General features: G+C 39.8%; 1 protein-coding gene across 1 annotated transcript in view; it reads right to left on the bottom strand.

Moving 5' to 3' along the window:
- The window catches only part of ITGB1 (integrin subunit beta 1), a 44,030-nt gene that overhangs the window by 14,724 nt on the left and 13,266 nt on the right, over nt 1-16,040 (bottom strand). Inside the window, exons 2-7 of the mRNA XM_061126166.1 lie at nt 12,616-12,682; nt 10,538-10,623; nt 6,596-6,818; nt 4,989-5,159; nt 4,170-4,408; nt 29-184 (exon numbers count right to left, since the gene is read on the bottom strand). Of these exons, the coding sequence (XP_060982149.1) occupies nt 29-184; nt 4,170-4,408; nt 4,989-5,159; nt 6,596-6,818; nt 10,538-10,623; nt 12,616-12,682 (942 nt within the window). The remainder of the gene's footprint in view (nt 1-28; nt 185-4,169; nt 4,409-4,988; nt 5,160-6,595; nt 6,819-10,537; nt 10,624-12,615; nt 12,683-16,040) is intronic.

Here is a 16,040-nt window from a genome sequence, read left to right as displayed (position 1 = left end):
CTTAATATGTAAGGTGCTGAGCACTCACATAATAATGGCTCATTGTGTACACATCATTTTCCAGGTGACACTGTCCATCATTTGGTAAAACAATGCCACCAAGTTTCCCATCTCCGGCAAAGTGAAACCCAGCATCCGTGGAAAACACCAGCAGCCGTGTCACATTCCTCCAACCAATCAGTGACTTGAAAAGAAAAGGATTTCAATATTAAAATACTACCTACAGAAATCCAGCAAAGATTAAACCTTTAATCTTCATACAGGCTACCACTATATTTTCAACTTAATTCTGTATTTTCTCTTTTCACAATGCTAATAACATCCTTGCTGATAAAGGCACAGAGCCCGCTGAATAAAACTCCCCCGCCTCACTGTAACACTTCACCTTGCCTAGCTGTCTGTCTCAGCTCTATTTTTAAAAATTACCTTTTAAAGTCAATGTCCCTCTCCCCACTACAAGGTAGCTCCACTCCACACGGCTGGGACCACATCTGGTTTCGTGCATCATCTTATCTCCGGTAGTAGCGCTGTTCAGTTCAGTTCAGTCGCTCAGTCTTGTCCGACTCTTTGCGACCCCATGAATCGCAGCACGCCAGGCCTCCCTGTCCATCACCAACTCCCGGAGTTTACTCAAACTCATGTCCATCGAGTCAGTGATGCCATCCAGCCATCTCATCCTCTGTCGCCCCCTTCTCCTCCTGCCCCCAATCCCTCCCAGCATCAGGGTCTTTTCCAATGAGTCGACTCTTTGCATGAGGTGGCGAAAGTACTGGAGTTTCAGCTTCAGCATGTCCTTCCAATGAACACCCAGGACTGATCTCCTTTAGGATGGACTGGTTGGATCTCCTTGCAGTCCAAGGGACTCTCAAGAGTCTTCTCCAACACCACATTTCAAAGCATCAATTCTTCTGCGCTCAGCTTTCTTCACAGTCCAACTCTCACATCCATACATGACCACTGGAAAAACCATAGCCTTGACCAGATGGACCTTTGTTGGCAAAAATGTCTCTGCTTTTTAATATGCTATGTAGGTTGGTCATAACTTTCCTTCCAAGGAGTAAGCGTCTTTCAATTTCATGGCTGCAATCACCATCTGCAGTGATTTTAGAGCCCCCAAAAATAAAGGCTGACACTGTTTCCACTGTATCCCCATCTATTTCCCATGAGGTGATGGGACCAGATGCCATGATCTTAGTTTTCTGAATGTTGAGCTTTAAGCCAGCTTTTTCACTCTCCTCTTTCACTTTCATCAAGAGGCTCCTTAGTTCCTCTTCACTTTCTGCCATAAGGGTGGTGTTATCTGCATATCTGAGGTTGTTAATATTTCTCCCAGCAATCTTGATTCCAGCTTGTGCTTCATCCAGCCCAGCGTTTCTCATGATGTACTCTGCATATAAGTTAAATAAGCAGGGTGACAATATACAGCCTTGACGTACTCCTTTTCCTATTTGGAACCAGCCGGTTGTTCCATGTCCAGTTCTAACTGTTGCTTCCTGACCTGCACATAGGTTTCTCAAGAGGCAGGTCAGGTGGTCTGGTATTCCCATCTCCTTCAGAATTTTCCACAGTTTATTGTGATCCACACAGTTGAAGACTTTGGCGTAGTCAATAAAGCAGAAATAGATGTTTTTCTGGAACTCTCTTGCTTTTTCAATGATCCAGCAGATGTTGGCAATTTGATCTCTGGTTCCTCTGCCTTTTCTAAAACCATCTTGAACATCTGCAAGTTCACGGTTCATGTAATGCTGAAGCCTGGTTTGGAGAATTTTGATCATTACTTTACTAGCATGTGAGATGAGTGCAACTGTGCGGTAGTTTGAGCCTTCTTTGGCATTGCCTTTGGGATTGGAAAGAAAACTGACCTTTTCCAGTCTTGTGGCCACTGCTGAGTTTTCCAAATTTGCTGGCATATTGAGTGCAGCACTTTCACAGCATCGTCTTTCAGGATTTGAACTAGCTCAACTGGAATTCCATCACATCCACTAGCTTTGTTCATAGTGATGCTTCCTAATGCCCTCTTGACTTCACACTCCAGGATGTCTGGCTCGAGGTGAGTGATCACACCATTGTGATTATCTGGGTCATGAAGATCTTTTTTGTACAGTTCTTCTGTGTATTCTTGCTGCCTCTTCTTAATATCTTCTGCTTCTGTTAGGTCCATACTATTTCTGTCCTTTATCAAGCCTATGAAATGTTCCCTTGGTATCTCTAATGTTTGTGAAGAGATCTCTATTCTTTCCCATTCTGTTGTTTTCCTCTATTTCTTTGCATTGATCGCTGAGGAAGGCTTTCTTATCTCTCCTTGCTATTCTTTGGAACTCTGCATTCAAATGGGAATCTTTCCTTCTCTCCTTTGCTTTTCGCTTTGCTTCTTTTCACAGTTATTTGTAAGGTGTCCTCAGACAACCATTTTGCTTTTTTGCATTTCTTTTCCATGGGGATGGTCTTGATCCCTGTCTCCTGTACAGTGTCACGAACCTCTGTCCATAGTTAATGTAGCACTAATAGGTGCTTAGTGAATAAACAATGTCTCAGCCCACACCCAACTTTGAATCTAAACACTGTTACCTCCCCTTCCCACCCATACCTACTCCACCTTCTGGAGCATGTACTCCCTTTTATCAGCCACCATATTAAAAAAGCCTCCCCTTTTTAATTCTAGAAAAAAAAGGATCTTCTTCAAAGACTTGACCCTGCTTAATCCCACCCCTTTTAATCCATCAGTACTGTTTTTTCATTTATTTTATTCTCCACCTTATTCAGCAAAAAATTTAAAGTAGTGGTAAAATGCCCTTGAATGGTAATTTCATAATAATCTATCTTTATTTACTCCGTACATCTGTATATATCCTCCTAAAACTATAAAATCCTTGAAGGCAGGAATTAAGTTTATTCATGCTGGCAGACCAGTTGGAGTATCTGTCTCTTCTGCATTTAGAGAAGTAAGTGGAACAGCTACTCTCAGTCAGCACAGGGAGCAGAGAGCAGCGGCCAGGATACCAAGGCCTGTTTTAATCTCAAGGCTGAGGTTCAGGCAGAGACAGCACAGAGAATGCTTTCGCCATACGAGCTTCTAGTGGGATCACAAATGAATGGCTGGAGAGGAAACAGGCATCAAGCTAGGCACCGCCTGGTTAAGGTTAAGGCTGTCCTTAACCTGCATCTACCCTGGTGCAAGTCAAGAGTGACCACAATAGTTGTTAACTATTTGCTGGCTACTTGCACTATCTATGGATTACCATATTTAAACTTCCTAAGGTGTATCTGTTATTATCTCTTTAGGAGAAGGAAACAGCCCTCTAGAATGGCAAGGAAACTGCCTAGTGGATGAGCAGTGATGGGAACATTTGAAGCTTTGTCCTAACAGTCTAAAGACTGTTATCTCAAGCACTATATTATATTATCATCTTGGGTATCAAATAGCATACTAAAACTTGGTTGAGTAACCATTAAGAAGCATCTGGAAGAGAAAGGTCTTTTAGGGCACAGGGGTACTGTAACGAAAAGGGGTAGGGGGAATGAGACAGATAAAACTTCATCTAGCTCACAATGTTTCCTACTTCCGTCCTCAGCTACATCATTAAAAGGTCACCTAAAATTTTCAGCTGGTAATTGGGTCAAAAAATTCTAACCACCAGTCCAATGGAGGGTCAGCTTACTGTCACTGAAAATCTTGTAATTAAAATTACGAACATTATATGACTTCTCAGAATATTCTCATATAGCTTTCAAATTAAGACTTAAAACTTTCTTTTTAAATTACTAAGACATGGGGAAGATGCCTCTCAAAGATAAGCAGAAGAAAACTAACCAAAGGAAAATGGTGTCTGACACACAATCTATTTCAGCATTTTTAATGTTCCTGGTGACGTCTCAGATAACCCCAATACCATCTCTGTCACAAAGCTGGAAAGCCAGGGTACCCTGAGCCTCTTTAAAAAACCCAGAACACCAGCTAAAGCTACACTGCCCCACTGGTTCAAATGGTGAGCATTTTGGCTTTCAAAATCCAGATTAACTATGCTTTTTTTTTAAACCACTGGCAGTTGGGAGGGAATTTAAGAGATTTATCAGTATGATATAGAAATTAAGGTAATATTTTCTGACAGAAAAATCACACTTAAAATCCACACAAATAATATCCCCTTGTAGAGAATGAATGCACTCACTCCACAAACTGCAACTTGCATGATTGCATCAAAGCCACCTTCTGGTGAATCCAAATTTCCAGATATGCGCTGCTTGCCAACAAGTTCATTAAATACTTCCCCTTTATCAGTAAGGCTGAGCACATTTTTGTAGCTAAATGGGCTCGTGCAGTTCTGTTCATTTGTGCAAGGGTTCCTGAGTTTAGCTGGTGTTGTGCTAATGTAAGGCATCACAGTTTTCTCCACAAAAGAGCCAAACCCTGTGGAGGGAAATACACATGCAGTGATGATGGAGGGTGGATGGTTAAATCGCATTAAAAAAAATCAAGTTAAGTAATCAACATGTTTATAAGATCAGCAAATGACTGAATAAATTCCTGTAACAACAAACATGCAGTTTATTATCTATGTGGTGTGATGTGTGTCAAGTAACATGGCAGCCTGTAGTAAGAAGGGCTTCCCTGGTGGCTCAGATGGCCAAGAATCTGCCTGCAATCCATGAGATCCAGGCTCCATCCTTGGGTCGGGAAGATCCCCTGGAGAAGGGAATGGGAACTCACTCCAGTATTCTTGCCTGGGAAATTTCATGACAGAGGAGCCTGGTGGGCTACAGTCCACAGGTCACAAAGAGTCAAACACGACTGAGTGACTCTTTCTTTCCTTTTTATAGTAACAGAGGAACAAAGAGGCAGAAAAATCATTAGCCATGTGACAGGAATATCAGTCCTCTCAGAAAGAAAAAGCTAAAATCCAGCATCCTAATCTCACATGTATGTAGTGAAGAATAAAACTGCCAAGATTTACACAAATGAAAATTATTAATTTTCTCAAAATTCCTACCAATTCGGAAGTCTGAAGTGATCCTCCTCATTTCATTCATCAAATCTGTTCCCAGACTTTTCACATTCTCCAAGTCGTCTTTCATGGAGTAGGAGAGGTCCATGAGGTAGTAGAGATCGATGGGATAGTCTTCAGCCCGCTTGAATTTTAGTGTAAATGTCTGTGGCTCCCCTAATTAATGAGAGATTAGAAAACTAGCTTGCCAGCAATCAAAAGCAAATGGAAAAGACAAGTAAATCAGATTGATAAGGTCAACACTATAGAATAAACCATATTATTCACATAGTTTTTACAAAAACCAGGGCATTCCATAGGTAATTCAATCAATGGCTGTGTACTCTTTTTATTCACAAATACTTAAAATGCCAGGCCCCAGGAATGATGAAAAAGACAGCATCCCCAACCTACAGTGGGCAAGACAGGCAAATAGTGGGTTGCTAACTACGACAAAGGAAAACAGATAGGGAACAACACAAACTAGATGGGGTGGGTGAGGCAGGGTACACCGGACGTTTTAGAGGCCGACGCTGTCAAGTGAAGACTCTTCTCTGTCTATGGGATGCACTGTGTGCATTGAATAAGTAATCTGATTTTCACTTAAGAAAACCTGATGAAAAGTTTTAAAGATGATTAAAGAGACAAACTTATTAAGAAATTAGGGAGAAAAAAAAAAAAGAGGATAAAGATATGAAACCATTTAGGACACAGAAGAGATGAAAAAGACTCAGAAAATACACAAGTAGGAAGAGGTCTGGGTAAAAGGTCATTTAGTTTTTAACTTGCAGATTTTCTCTATATATAATTTCTAGTAGGCCGTTGGACAACTGTGTTTGGAGCTTGAGAGGAAAAAAGTCTGTGTTGCAGCACACAAAGGGCTTCAAAGCCATGAGAGGAAAGCCAACAGTTAAGCGGACTACAAAGAGGAAGGAAAAGAAAACACACAGAAAGAAGATTGGAAGGTACTGGTAAGAGATAAGAAGGAAAGCAGGAGTGTTATCACAGAAGCCAAAAAGAAAACATTTTGAGAAGCTCAAAGGCATCATTTGTACAGAAGGGTTAAATAAAGGAATAAAAAAGGCCTGACGAGGGTCCATCGGGCTGGCGGTTTCAGGTGCCAGCAGAGGTTGCCAGAGCAGGTCTAGAGGCACCAGGCTGAACAGGGGAGGGAGCGGGGAGGGCACAGGTGAGTCCTCTGAGTGGAAGGGGCTGGAGATTAGAAGAGAACGGGGCATATTTTTTCTTTTTTCCAGATGCAGGACTGCGACAGATTCTTATGAAAACCTTAATATTTTAACAGTAGTGTACAAAAACAAAGGAGAAAATAGATTAAAATGTTATCTTTATGCTATATAGTTACACCAGAAGATGGGTATTTTTATTTTTAAAAAACCCACTAAATCTATTAATAATACTTTCTGAATCTTTAACAGAATTTACTGCGGACATTAGGCAACATGTCAGGTACATGGTCTGACAAATTATATCTGCCAAAAATTCAAAACATTTCTAAAAGTTAACATACTCAACATTTCTCAACAGAAACTTATATAACGTTGTCTGGAAGCTCAAGTGGACCCAAAGGCACTCCTAGAGTCAGATTTCCACACCTGATCGTAACTGCAGGACCAACTGTTGTGGCTGGATTTGAGTGATATCTTCTGGCTGCAGCTTCTCTGCTGTTCCTTTGCTTCGGTTCGTTACATTTTTATTTTTCCTTATATCTTTGGAGCCTCTGGGATTTTCAATGTCATTTGGATGACAGCCCTTCTTTTTTAAGGCTTCTAAATCATCACATCGAGCAGATGTAGGCATACCTTCTTGTAAAAATGTCTAAATGACATGTAAAATACAGGTATAAATATGGTATAAAATGGTCAAACCTTTTAAATAATTGTAAATAAACAATTAAATTGCAAAAATCAGGTAACATGTCTAATGTACTTCGTCTCTGGTTTTAAGCAAAATGTTGTTCCCTTCATCCAAACCATAATAAACAAAACAGAAACATTTTTCCTTGAAGGTAGTATGTTTATTACTAATATATAACTAGTACTATATTATTTTAGAAATATTTAGTAGGACTTAAGTGTATATTTTAACTGTTTCATATTCAAATTCAGAGTATCTACTCAAAGAAATTTTGTGAAATTATTCAGCAGGGTTAAGAATCATTAATAATGAACATGCCCAAATGACAGACAAATACTCTTCCCAAAATTTCCCTTAGAAAAATTCCTAGAAGTCTTTCATATTAGATAGCATTTTCCTTCATGACATTTAGTAACTCAATACTAGGGAAAACATATGAGCCCAAAACCTTTTTTAAAAAGGAGACCAAGAAATTTACTAACAGATTTTAGTAAGTATTCTTTGAAGTTTAAAAAAAAAAAAACTGTTGGCTATTATTAGGAAAAAGCCTTTTAGAATTTACTAAAAAAAAAAAAAAAAAAAAATAGCAAATGATTTTATAACAGGGTCAGAATATATTTCCATTGGGTGAATTTTTTAAAAACAAAAAGTTGTAATGCTATGTAAATGGTACTTGTGGTGTGGGGTAAAACTTCCAGTACTGACGTGATTTTAAAATGGGTTTTATGTGGAATCTAGAAAAGTGGTACAGATAACCCTATTTCCAGGGTTTGGAAATAGAAACCTATTTACAAGAACAGAGATGCAGATGGAGAGAACGGAGATGTGGACACAGGGGAGGGGGAGGGAGGGTGGGATGGACTGGGAGGGTGGCCCTGGCACAGATCCACTGCCGTGTGTGAACCAGTTCATGGAAGCTGCCGTACAACAGAGCGCTCAGCGAGGCGCTGTGAGGACCTGTGGGTGGGAGGAGGTTTCAGAGGGAGGGGACATATGTGCACACGTAGCTGATTCATGCTGTGGTATAGCGGAAAGTAAGACAACACTGTAGAGCAATTATCCTCCAATTAAAAGAAGGGTATACTGTACAGCACAGGGAATACAGCCAATATTTTTATTTTTTTCCAATATTTTACAATAACTACAAATAACCTTTAAAAATTGTGACTATGTTGTACGCCTGAAATTTATATATGATACATCAACATCTCAATTAAAAAAAAAAAATAATGCTTGCCAAAAGAATCAGAAAACAAAAAAGAGTTACAATTTTAAGTAACAGAAATAGCTACAAAATATATTCTTGTTTATAATAGGAAGGTGTGTTAGAAATGCATTAATATAATGCATCCAGGATCTTTTCTGTACTTGGAAAATAAACAGCAGCTAATAAATATTCATTACTACCATTTTTTTAAAAAATGTGTTATTTTTATCAGATAACTCAGAAGTACTTTTAGTGAAAGCAAAAAACTGCTGTTAAAATGTGTGTGTGTCTGTGTGTGTGTGTGTGTGTGTGTGTGCGCGCGTGCGCGCGCGCGTGTGTGCTGGAAGGGGGGATCGGGATGGGGAACACATGTAAATCCACGGCTGATTCATGTCAATGTATGGCAAAAACCACTACAATATTATAAAGCAATTAGCCTCCAACTAATAAAAAAAATAAAGGAAAAAAAATGTGTGTGTGTGTGTGTGTGCACACATGTGTGCACTCACTCATGTCCAACTCTTTGCGACCCCCTGGACTATAGCCAACCAGGCTCCTCTATCCATAGGATTTCCCAGGCAAGAATACTGGAGTGGGTCACCATTTCCTACTCCAAGGGATCTTCCAAATCCAGAGATCAAACCCACATCTCTTTCAACTCCTGCATTAGCAGGTGGATTCTTTACCACTGTGCCACCTGGGAAGCCCTAAGATGTAAAGATTCTAAATAAGTTTTTCATAAGTATGAGAAAGGGGAACAACAACAGTGTATACATGTATATTTGTGCATATCATTTTTAAATGTGTACTTATAATAGCCATTTAATTATTTCACATATACCGCTAAAAATTGTTTAGTTGGCCAAAAGTCTTTTTTAACATCTTTTCATTAGGAAAACGAGGAAATGCCTTTCATTTAGGGTCACTTTGTATTCAGTTTTATATGGTATTTATTATCTATCGATTTCATGGTGCTGCATAAAGTGAGGATATTCGTAAAAAAGAATACACAATAGTTTTGATCAGTTTTTTTTTTAAGGGAAACGTAACACTAAATGAGAGCCTTTTTGTACTTGGAAAAACAACTGGAAGGGAATGCCATAGGTCTGATGGTTCAAAGTTCAAAGCTGCCCTCCCTTCATGTATGATCAAACCTAAAATGCTGCCAAAGGACAGGCCCAGTGCACCATCCATCTCCAAATATTAGCCAATCCAGGAAATTCAGATCACGAAACTCAAGTACACATATCCCAAAATACCTTTAATAATTTAAGAACTGTGCCACAAAGATCAAAGGCTAAATTATTAAAAGAATAATTTGACTAGGCTAACTCTAAACCCCAGATGAACTATAACCTTCATAAAATGAACGCTATTGTTGGGAACAGCAAGTACCACTTATTTATTTGTGATCATCTAAGTGAAACTGCTAAGTTTCTCCATTCTTGTGCCAACACAAAGGAGGCAGCTCATGCTCAATTTCCAGGTAAGAAAACCTGAGGTTTCAGTTAAGTAAGCCTTGTCTGAGACAAACTCAAGGCATTCCCTGTCTCCTCCACTGTCTCCAACTTAATTCCAAACACTGTTTTTTGAAGAAGAGAAAGTTGCCAGTAGAAAAATTTTGAAATAACCAAACAAAAACTTCTTATTTTGTCTTTCAGGTCAAATAATATGAAACATCTGATACATAACCAGTAAGGGCCACAAAGCAGGCATTTGAATGTGGGGTTTTTACTCAGGTGCCTAAGTAAAAACAAACAATAAGCCTTCAACCTTCTGATATTATTCACTCTGTAAATAAATTACATATCCTCAAAATGCCTCCCCTTTACCTCCAGTTCCAACTTAATGTTCATTGTCCATTCATTCATTCAACACTTACTAAACTTGTGGAAGGTGCCATGTTAAGCAATATATAGAGATGACAAAAAATAAAATTTAAACCCTAACCTCAATGGGCTTTTATTAGGATATAAATCAAGTGCATATTAGTTTAATTAACACACAATTAGGCAGATTAATTATACCTTTCCCATCATAAAAAAGGGAAAATCTAAAACAGTTCAGTGAGATGGCTACAAAACATAATGCACGCTACGAAAGTGAGCTACGTATGTATTTTTAAGTTGTCTAATAGCCACACCGAGGCAGAAAAACAGGGAAGTTAATATATGAAAAATATGAACATTTCAACCTGAATGATTTTTTAAACCACCAAGTCCTTGATCTCTGGCATGTATGAAGGCTGACAGCAGTTCTCAGGTGCTCACGTCGCCGCACACGCCTAGTGGGCCCCGTGCGGGGCAGCACAGCTCCAGCCCACCACACGGGGCCACACACGGAGCCGACTCTCCTTCAACCAACACTGAGTGAGTGAGTGAGAAGTCACACCAAGCACTTCTCAAGGGTAGTTTTGAGCAACACTAAGTGACAAGGAATGAATGGAAAGGCTTGAACAATCAATCTGACTTACTGAATTTGTGCACCATCCACAATTTGGCCCTGCTTGTATACACTCCCCACATGATTTGGCATTTGCTTTCAAACATCTATTTTCATCTGTCAGGAAAAAGAAAAATTAGGCTACTTAAGTTCAAGAGAGAAAACAATGAAAGATCAGGATCACAATGACAATACAATATACATGAACATGATACAGAAATACTATGAAGTTAGTTACTAAACTGACTCAGACCTACCCACTAAAGAGAGGTGATTTTGGATCATCCTGGTGCAGAGAACAATAAAAAGACAGTTATCTTTCCTATCTTCTACAGCAAAGACTAGGTACCCTTCATCTATACATTTGTCCTTTTTTTTCCCCCAAAGGTATAATTCCGGGCTCTCTCAAGTTGGTCATAATTGTCAAGAGTTTTCTTACCACTGGGTAAAGTGGTATTTCTTTTCATTTAACTCATACCACCATACCCATACTCCCCCTCCAACCAGGTTGCTTCATTTTAGTTTGGTAAATATTTGAAATGTCCATATTCATCCTATCCATAACAACTTGATTTTTCAGGTCTGTGTTCAAAGTATGTCATGTATTTTTTTAAATCCATGTAAGAATCAGCATGTCTGCCATGTAGTACACACTAACATGGACTGTCTCCAATGTATGTTTTCTGATTATAAACCCAACACACACTCATTATAGAAAATTTGGAAAATATGTAAAAGCATAAAGAACTAAAAATCACCCAAAATCTGCTCATTAGGAAATACAGCTTTTGTATATTTTTCCCAGTCTTTTGTCTATGCAGATAAATCAAAAAATATCAAGGAAGCATGCAGACATTACTTAAATGAAATTGAGGACATACATTTTATATACTACTTTTTATACTTGTTTCATTCCAAATTCTTCAAAAACATGGCTTTAAAGATTACATATGCCACTGTATTAATGTAGCCTACAGAATGGGTAAATTTCTATTATTTTTAATTGCATGGTTCATGTGGGCCATAAACCCGACACATATACACATACGTACACATGCATGAACCCACTCAGATGACTGCTCTTATCATGTAAAACTCAATTTCCTTATCACAAATTAAAAAAAAAAGAAACACTGAGGTGAAAAGAATAACTTTTAACCTCTCTCCAGCAATAACATTCAAACACACATCTTCACAAGCAATGTACACACACCATATTCCCTTTTTAATGCAAAGATTTTCTTTTCATTTAACATGTATAAATAAGAACATCAATTGTCGGTTATTTAAGGCTTCCTTTTTTTTTTTTCCATATTTTTCCTGGCCATTTATTTTGTAAATTTTCTATTTTTCTTTTGCAAAGTTTTCTATCATCATGTTTTTAATTGTTTTTACTGGATCTCTACACTTGTGAGTGAAATTAAACCCTTATTTAGCTTCTCATTTTTTGGTGTTTTGACATACAGATAATTTGGTTTATGTTACTGTTGGTCTTATGTAATTTAAATTTATTAATAACTTCCCTCATCTCTAGTATCAAACAGCTGTTCTATGCAGTGTATTTTCTGAGATTTGGAGAACAAAAAATTGGACATCCATTATTCTAGACTTCGGTGCACCACGGTTTTTAAAAGGATTAAATATATTTTCAGCTTTATTTTTCATTCCTCTTCTATACAACACCAACTTTTTGCAAGACTTCTGATCAAACAGCAAGAACATCTTTTGGAAAACCAACTGTTCCTCCTTTCATTTTTTCAGACAGTAGTGGATAGTTCATAATCTGTTCTTCTACACATTTACTTTATTTCCTTCCAAAGATGTCATACGCCTTTGCTTTCTGTGTTCACTGACACACTCTATCACATCCCCCAAAGATCTCTCTGTGGTACATTCTATTCCTGTCGTCACTCTGAGTGGTGGGTGGGGAACCTGCCAAAGGACCTGGCAGGCACCGGAAGGAGCCCTGCCTGCGACTCTGAGAGAGGTGGGGCCGCTGCAAGGCCTTCTGAAGGAGCAGGACCGCCCGCTTTAGGTTTTCCCAGGAATCTAAGTGGTCAAAAAGTGATACAAGACACTGAACAGACAAGTAGGCAACTTTTTTTTTACCTGCTTGGCCAAACACACAGCAAACTGAACTAATCAATCCGATCCAGAAAATCAGTTGTAAATTCATCTGAAATATAAAATGCACAATGTTACATTTTTTAAAAAAGGGTTAACATATTAAGCATAATCATTCCCACTCACCTGATTTTCTGATTTATAAACATAATACATCTTCTTCCCCAACCCTTCTCTGTACTCACCCTCCTCCTCTCCCCCCAGGTTCCCAGAATCCAGTTTTGCTTTTCTCCAAATCAAATATAGTTTAATATTTAATTAACAGTGCTCAGGAAAAAAATGTCAAGCATCCTTACACCTAAAAGCTATGTATTAAGTCTCTGTCCCATGGAATCTGTTACCTCCTGTGACTCCGAAGTGGCCAATTGGGCATATCGCAATGCCTCAGTTATCTCAACACTGAATTGTGAGTGTGACTGAGACTGTCAGAATCCTGATCATGTCACCAGCTTGCTTACAATGTTTCAATCTTTTTCTTGTAAGGGTAAGACCAACATCTTGCACAAGCCCCCAATTCAGTTTTTGTTTCTGATGTCCTGTAACTATTTCCTTTTAAGAAAATCAACTTCTATGCATGAAATTTGTAAAATATTCAGTTGCCTACAGTTTACAGATCTACTATCTACAGTTTCTAAACCTATAAACATGTGAATTAAAGTTTTTCACAACCTTAATCTACATCTTACCAGAGTTGGTTAAACACAGCTAAAGTCATAGGTCACTAACTCTAACTGGTCACTCACTGCTCTTGGACTGCACTCTAGTAACATCTGCCCCTTCCACAAGAACGCAAAAAACCCAAAAGCAAATATAACATGCCCTTGAACAAAGATCAGCTTTACTACTTATCAAAGAAATATAAATTAAAGCAATATAAGGTAACCTAGCAGGTAAAAAAAAGGCTTTTTTTATTTTTTTAACCCAACAAAACTTAATAAAAACTTATTGCAGGTGGGTGAGAGAAACCAGAGATGGCTCTGTAAGTTGATACAATTTGGGGGGAATAATTTAACAATCTATATCAAAAACCATTAAAAATGTTTCTGCCCTCTGGCTTAGTAAGCTAACTACTAGAAACTCATCCAAAGGAAATAATTTAAAATATCAAAGGTGATATATATGCACAACACTTTCAGTATAGAACTCTAGCAAGTTGATAACAGTCAAAAATGCCAATGTCCTCTACCCAAGATGCACAGTGAGCAAAGGCCTAACTGAACCAACTTCATGGACTACTGGAGTCAAAAGAACAAAATGCAGCAACACCACAAGGTTTACAGAATAATTTCTGGATGCAAAGAACACATTTAAGATGACAGGTATGTAAAAATAACAGTATATAAACATATAAAGTAACCAGAGTCCTGGAGATGACAGCGATATAAGCATAATATGAAGACAATGAGTTCATTTGTTTTTAAATTGTTCTAGTATATTCTTCATTTCACTTTCTTACTAAAATCAATATGGTAGAGTAACTGTGTGGAATTTTTTTCTTTCTTGATAAATTTCCTTTAATAAGGGAAAAAAAAATTCCTTTAAAAGCCCTCATTTTTCAGGGGCTTTTGTTCCAGGATACAATACCACAGCTCCAGAAAAACGCTTTAAAGTTCTACTCTGGGATCCTTGGGTTTCCTCTGCTGCCAAATGCTGCTTGCATCTTCTGGTTTTCCAGAGAAAAGCAGCATGAATAACTCGCACAGTTATCCACTTTGCAACCAAGCTCAGAACAGCCAGTTCTGTTATGTCCCAGTTTTGCTTACGCATCCAGAAGCCCAAATGAAGCTGAGGGTCACTGACGGTTCACCTTTTAAGGCCTGAATAAAAGGTTCAATGTGTAATAAATCCACGCGGACTATGATTCTGAGCAGCTCAAATAATGTTATCAATTCCAAAGTTATGACTAAAAGGCCCTGGACAGTAAGACACCCGAAGAAATGCCTGACTGTGATGAACGGAGCGTCTGAGTAGTTTCCACACGAAGGCAACAGAACAAATATCTGGGCCATATATGGACTCTGATCCATGGGTCTTCAGAATACAACCTGCATCACTTTTAGGACCAGGAGACTACCTTGGAAAACCTTTAAAATGTCATACAACTCATAGAAGACCACTCAGATAAAGTTACTAGGTAGCAGAAAATATTTCCTTACATTCTTAGGTCCCGTGGCTTTAAAATACTACTTAACGCCGCTGTCTTTTCCTCTATAAATCTTGACATGCTGAAGCTTAGCCTTCTGAAGCCCCCTCGCCTCTGAAGAGCTCCGACCCCAGAGCAGACAGCGCAGGGTGCAGGGCGGCAGGAGAAGGGGGAGGGCAGCTCGCGACCAGCGGTGCTGCCCCCAGGGCGGCCGCCAGGCCTGCAGAGGCCGGGCTTCCTCCCCAGGAAAGGGAGCAGCCACAGGGGGCGGAAGAAGGCAGCCGCCAGGGTAAGGAAAGTCACAAGGGCCACACAGCTGAGACAGAGCAGTGACGAGTGGCCCTGAGAAGAGGGGTGGTGAAGAGGCAGCGGGGCGAGGGGAGGCGGGGGCAGGACGGCCCCCTGAGAGCTCCCGAGACTTCCAGATGCCCCGATGCAACACCGGTCAGCATGAGGTCCGAGGAGCACCCCAGGCCTGAAAACCCCATCTCTGGAGGTAGGGCCGGTGACTTACCTACCAGTCTCCCCGATGACTCTCAGGCTGAGAAAGGCGCCCTGAGTCTCCCCACAAGAACAGCTCCCAAGGAGGGGCCCCCAGTGAGAGAAGCCTTCAGGTCCTGTCCTAACCCTGACTCTCCTCCTCTTCGTGAGCAAAGGTCTAGAAAGAGCCGTGAACCCGGGTCTCTAGCTCCTCCTCCACCTGTGTAACGGGTGTCTGCCTCCTGGAGACACATCAGTTACCACCGACAGAATGCACACAGCGTCACTGACTACACCTCACCATTCTTCCGTAACATGCTCTATTCCCATCGACTTTACTAGCTCCTCCCCTCCTCGTGGAAGAGCTTCCTTGGAAAATTCTGCCAGGTTCTGTGCCCTAGTGGAGTTACAAAGATTTCTGTCTCAAGGAATTTTCCGTTCAAAGACAAAAATTACAAATAACTATAATGTGACACGATGGTTTCCGTAAGGAAGATAAGCAAAGTGCACTGAGGATGTCACAACCTGCCAGGACAAGTTCCGAGGCTTCCCGGAGACTGGAACCGCAGCCGGCCCTGCAGACAAACACCCCAGGCCAGAGGTCCGCATGTCAAGGCCAGAGTCATGACAAGAACTGCAGTATCTTCTTTCCAATCTCATTACTAAACAGACATGTTTGGGTGACTTCTCTCTCTCTCCGCAAACTGGAATTGATTTGGTCTAACTTTACAGAAAAAATGTACTTAAGCATTACTTGTAGTTAAATCTGGTCAGCGGGGTGAGTGAT

Source organism: Dama dama, chromosome 23, assembly GCF_033118175.1.
Source record: "Dama dama isolate Ldn47 chromosome 23, ASM3311817v1, whole genome shotgun sequence".
In the NCBI taxonomy this organism is placed as follows: Eukaryota; Metazoa; Chordata; class Mammalia; order Artiodactyla; family Cervidae; genus Dama; species Dama dama.
The sequence above is the reverse complement of the archived record's forward strand: the minus strand, read 5'-3'. Positions and strand labels throughout refer to the sequence as shown.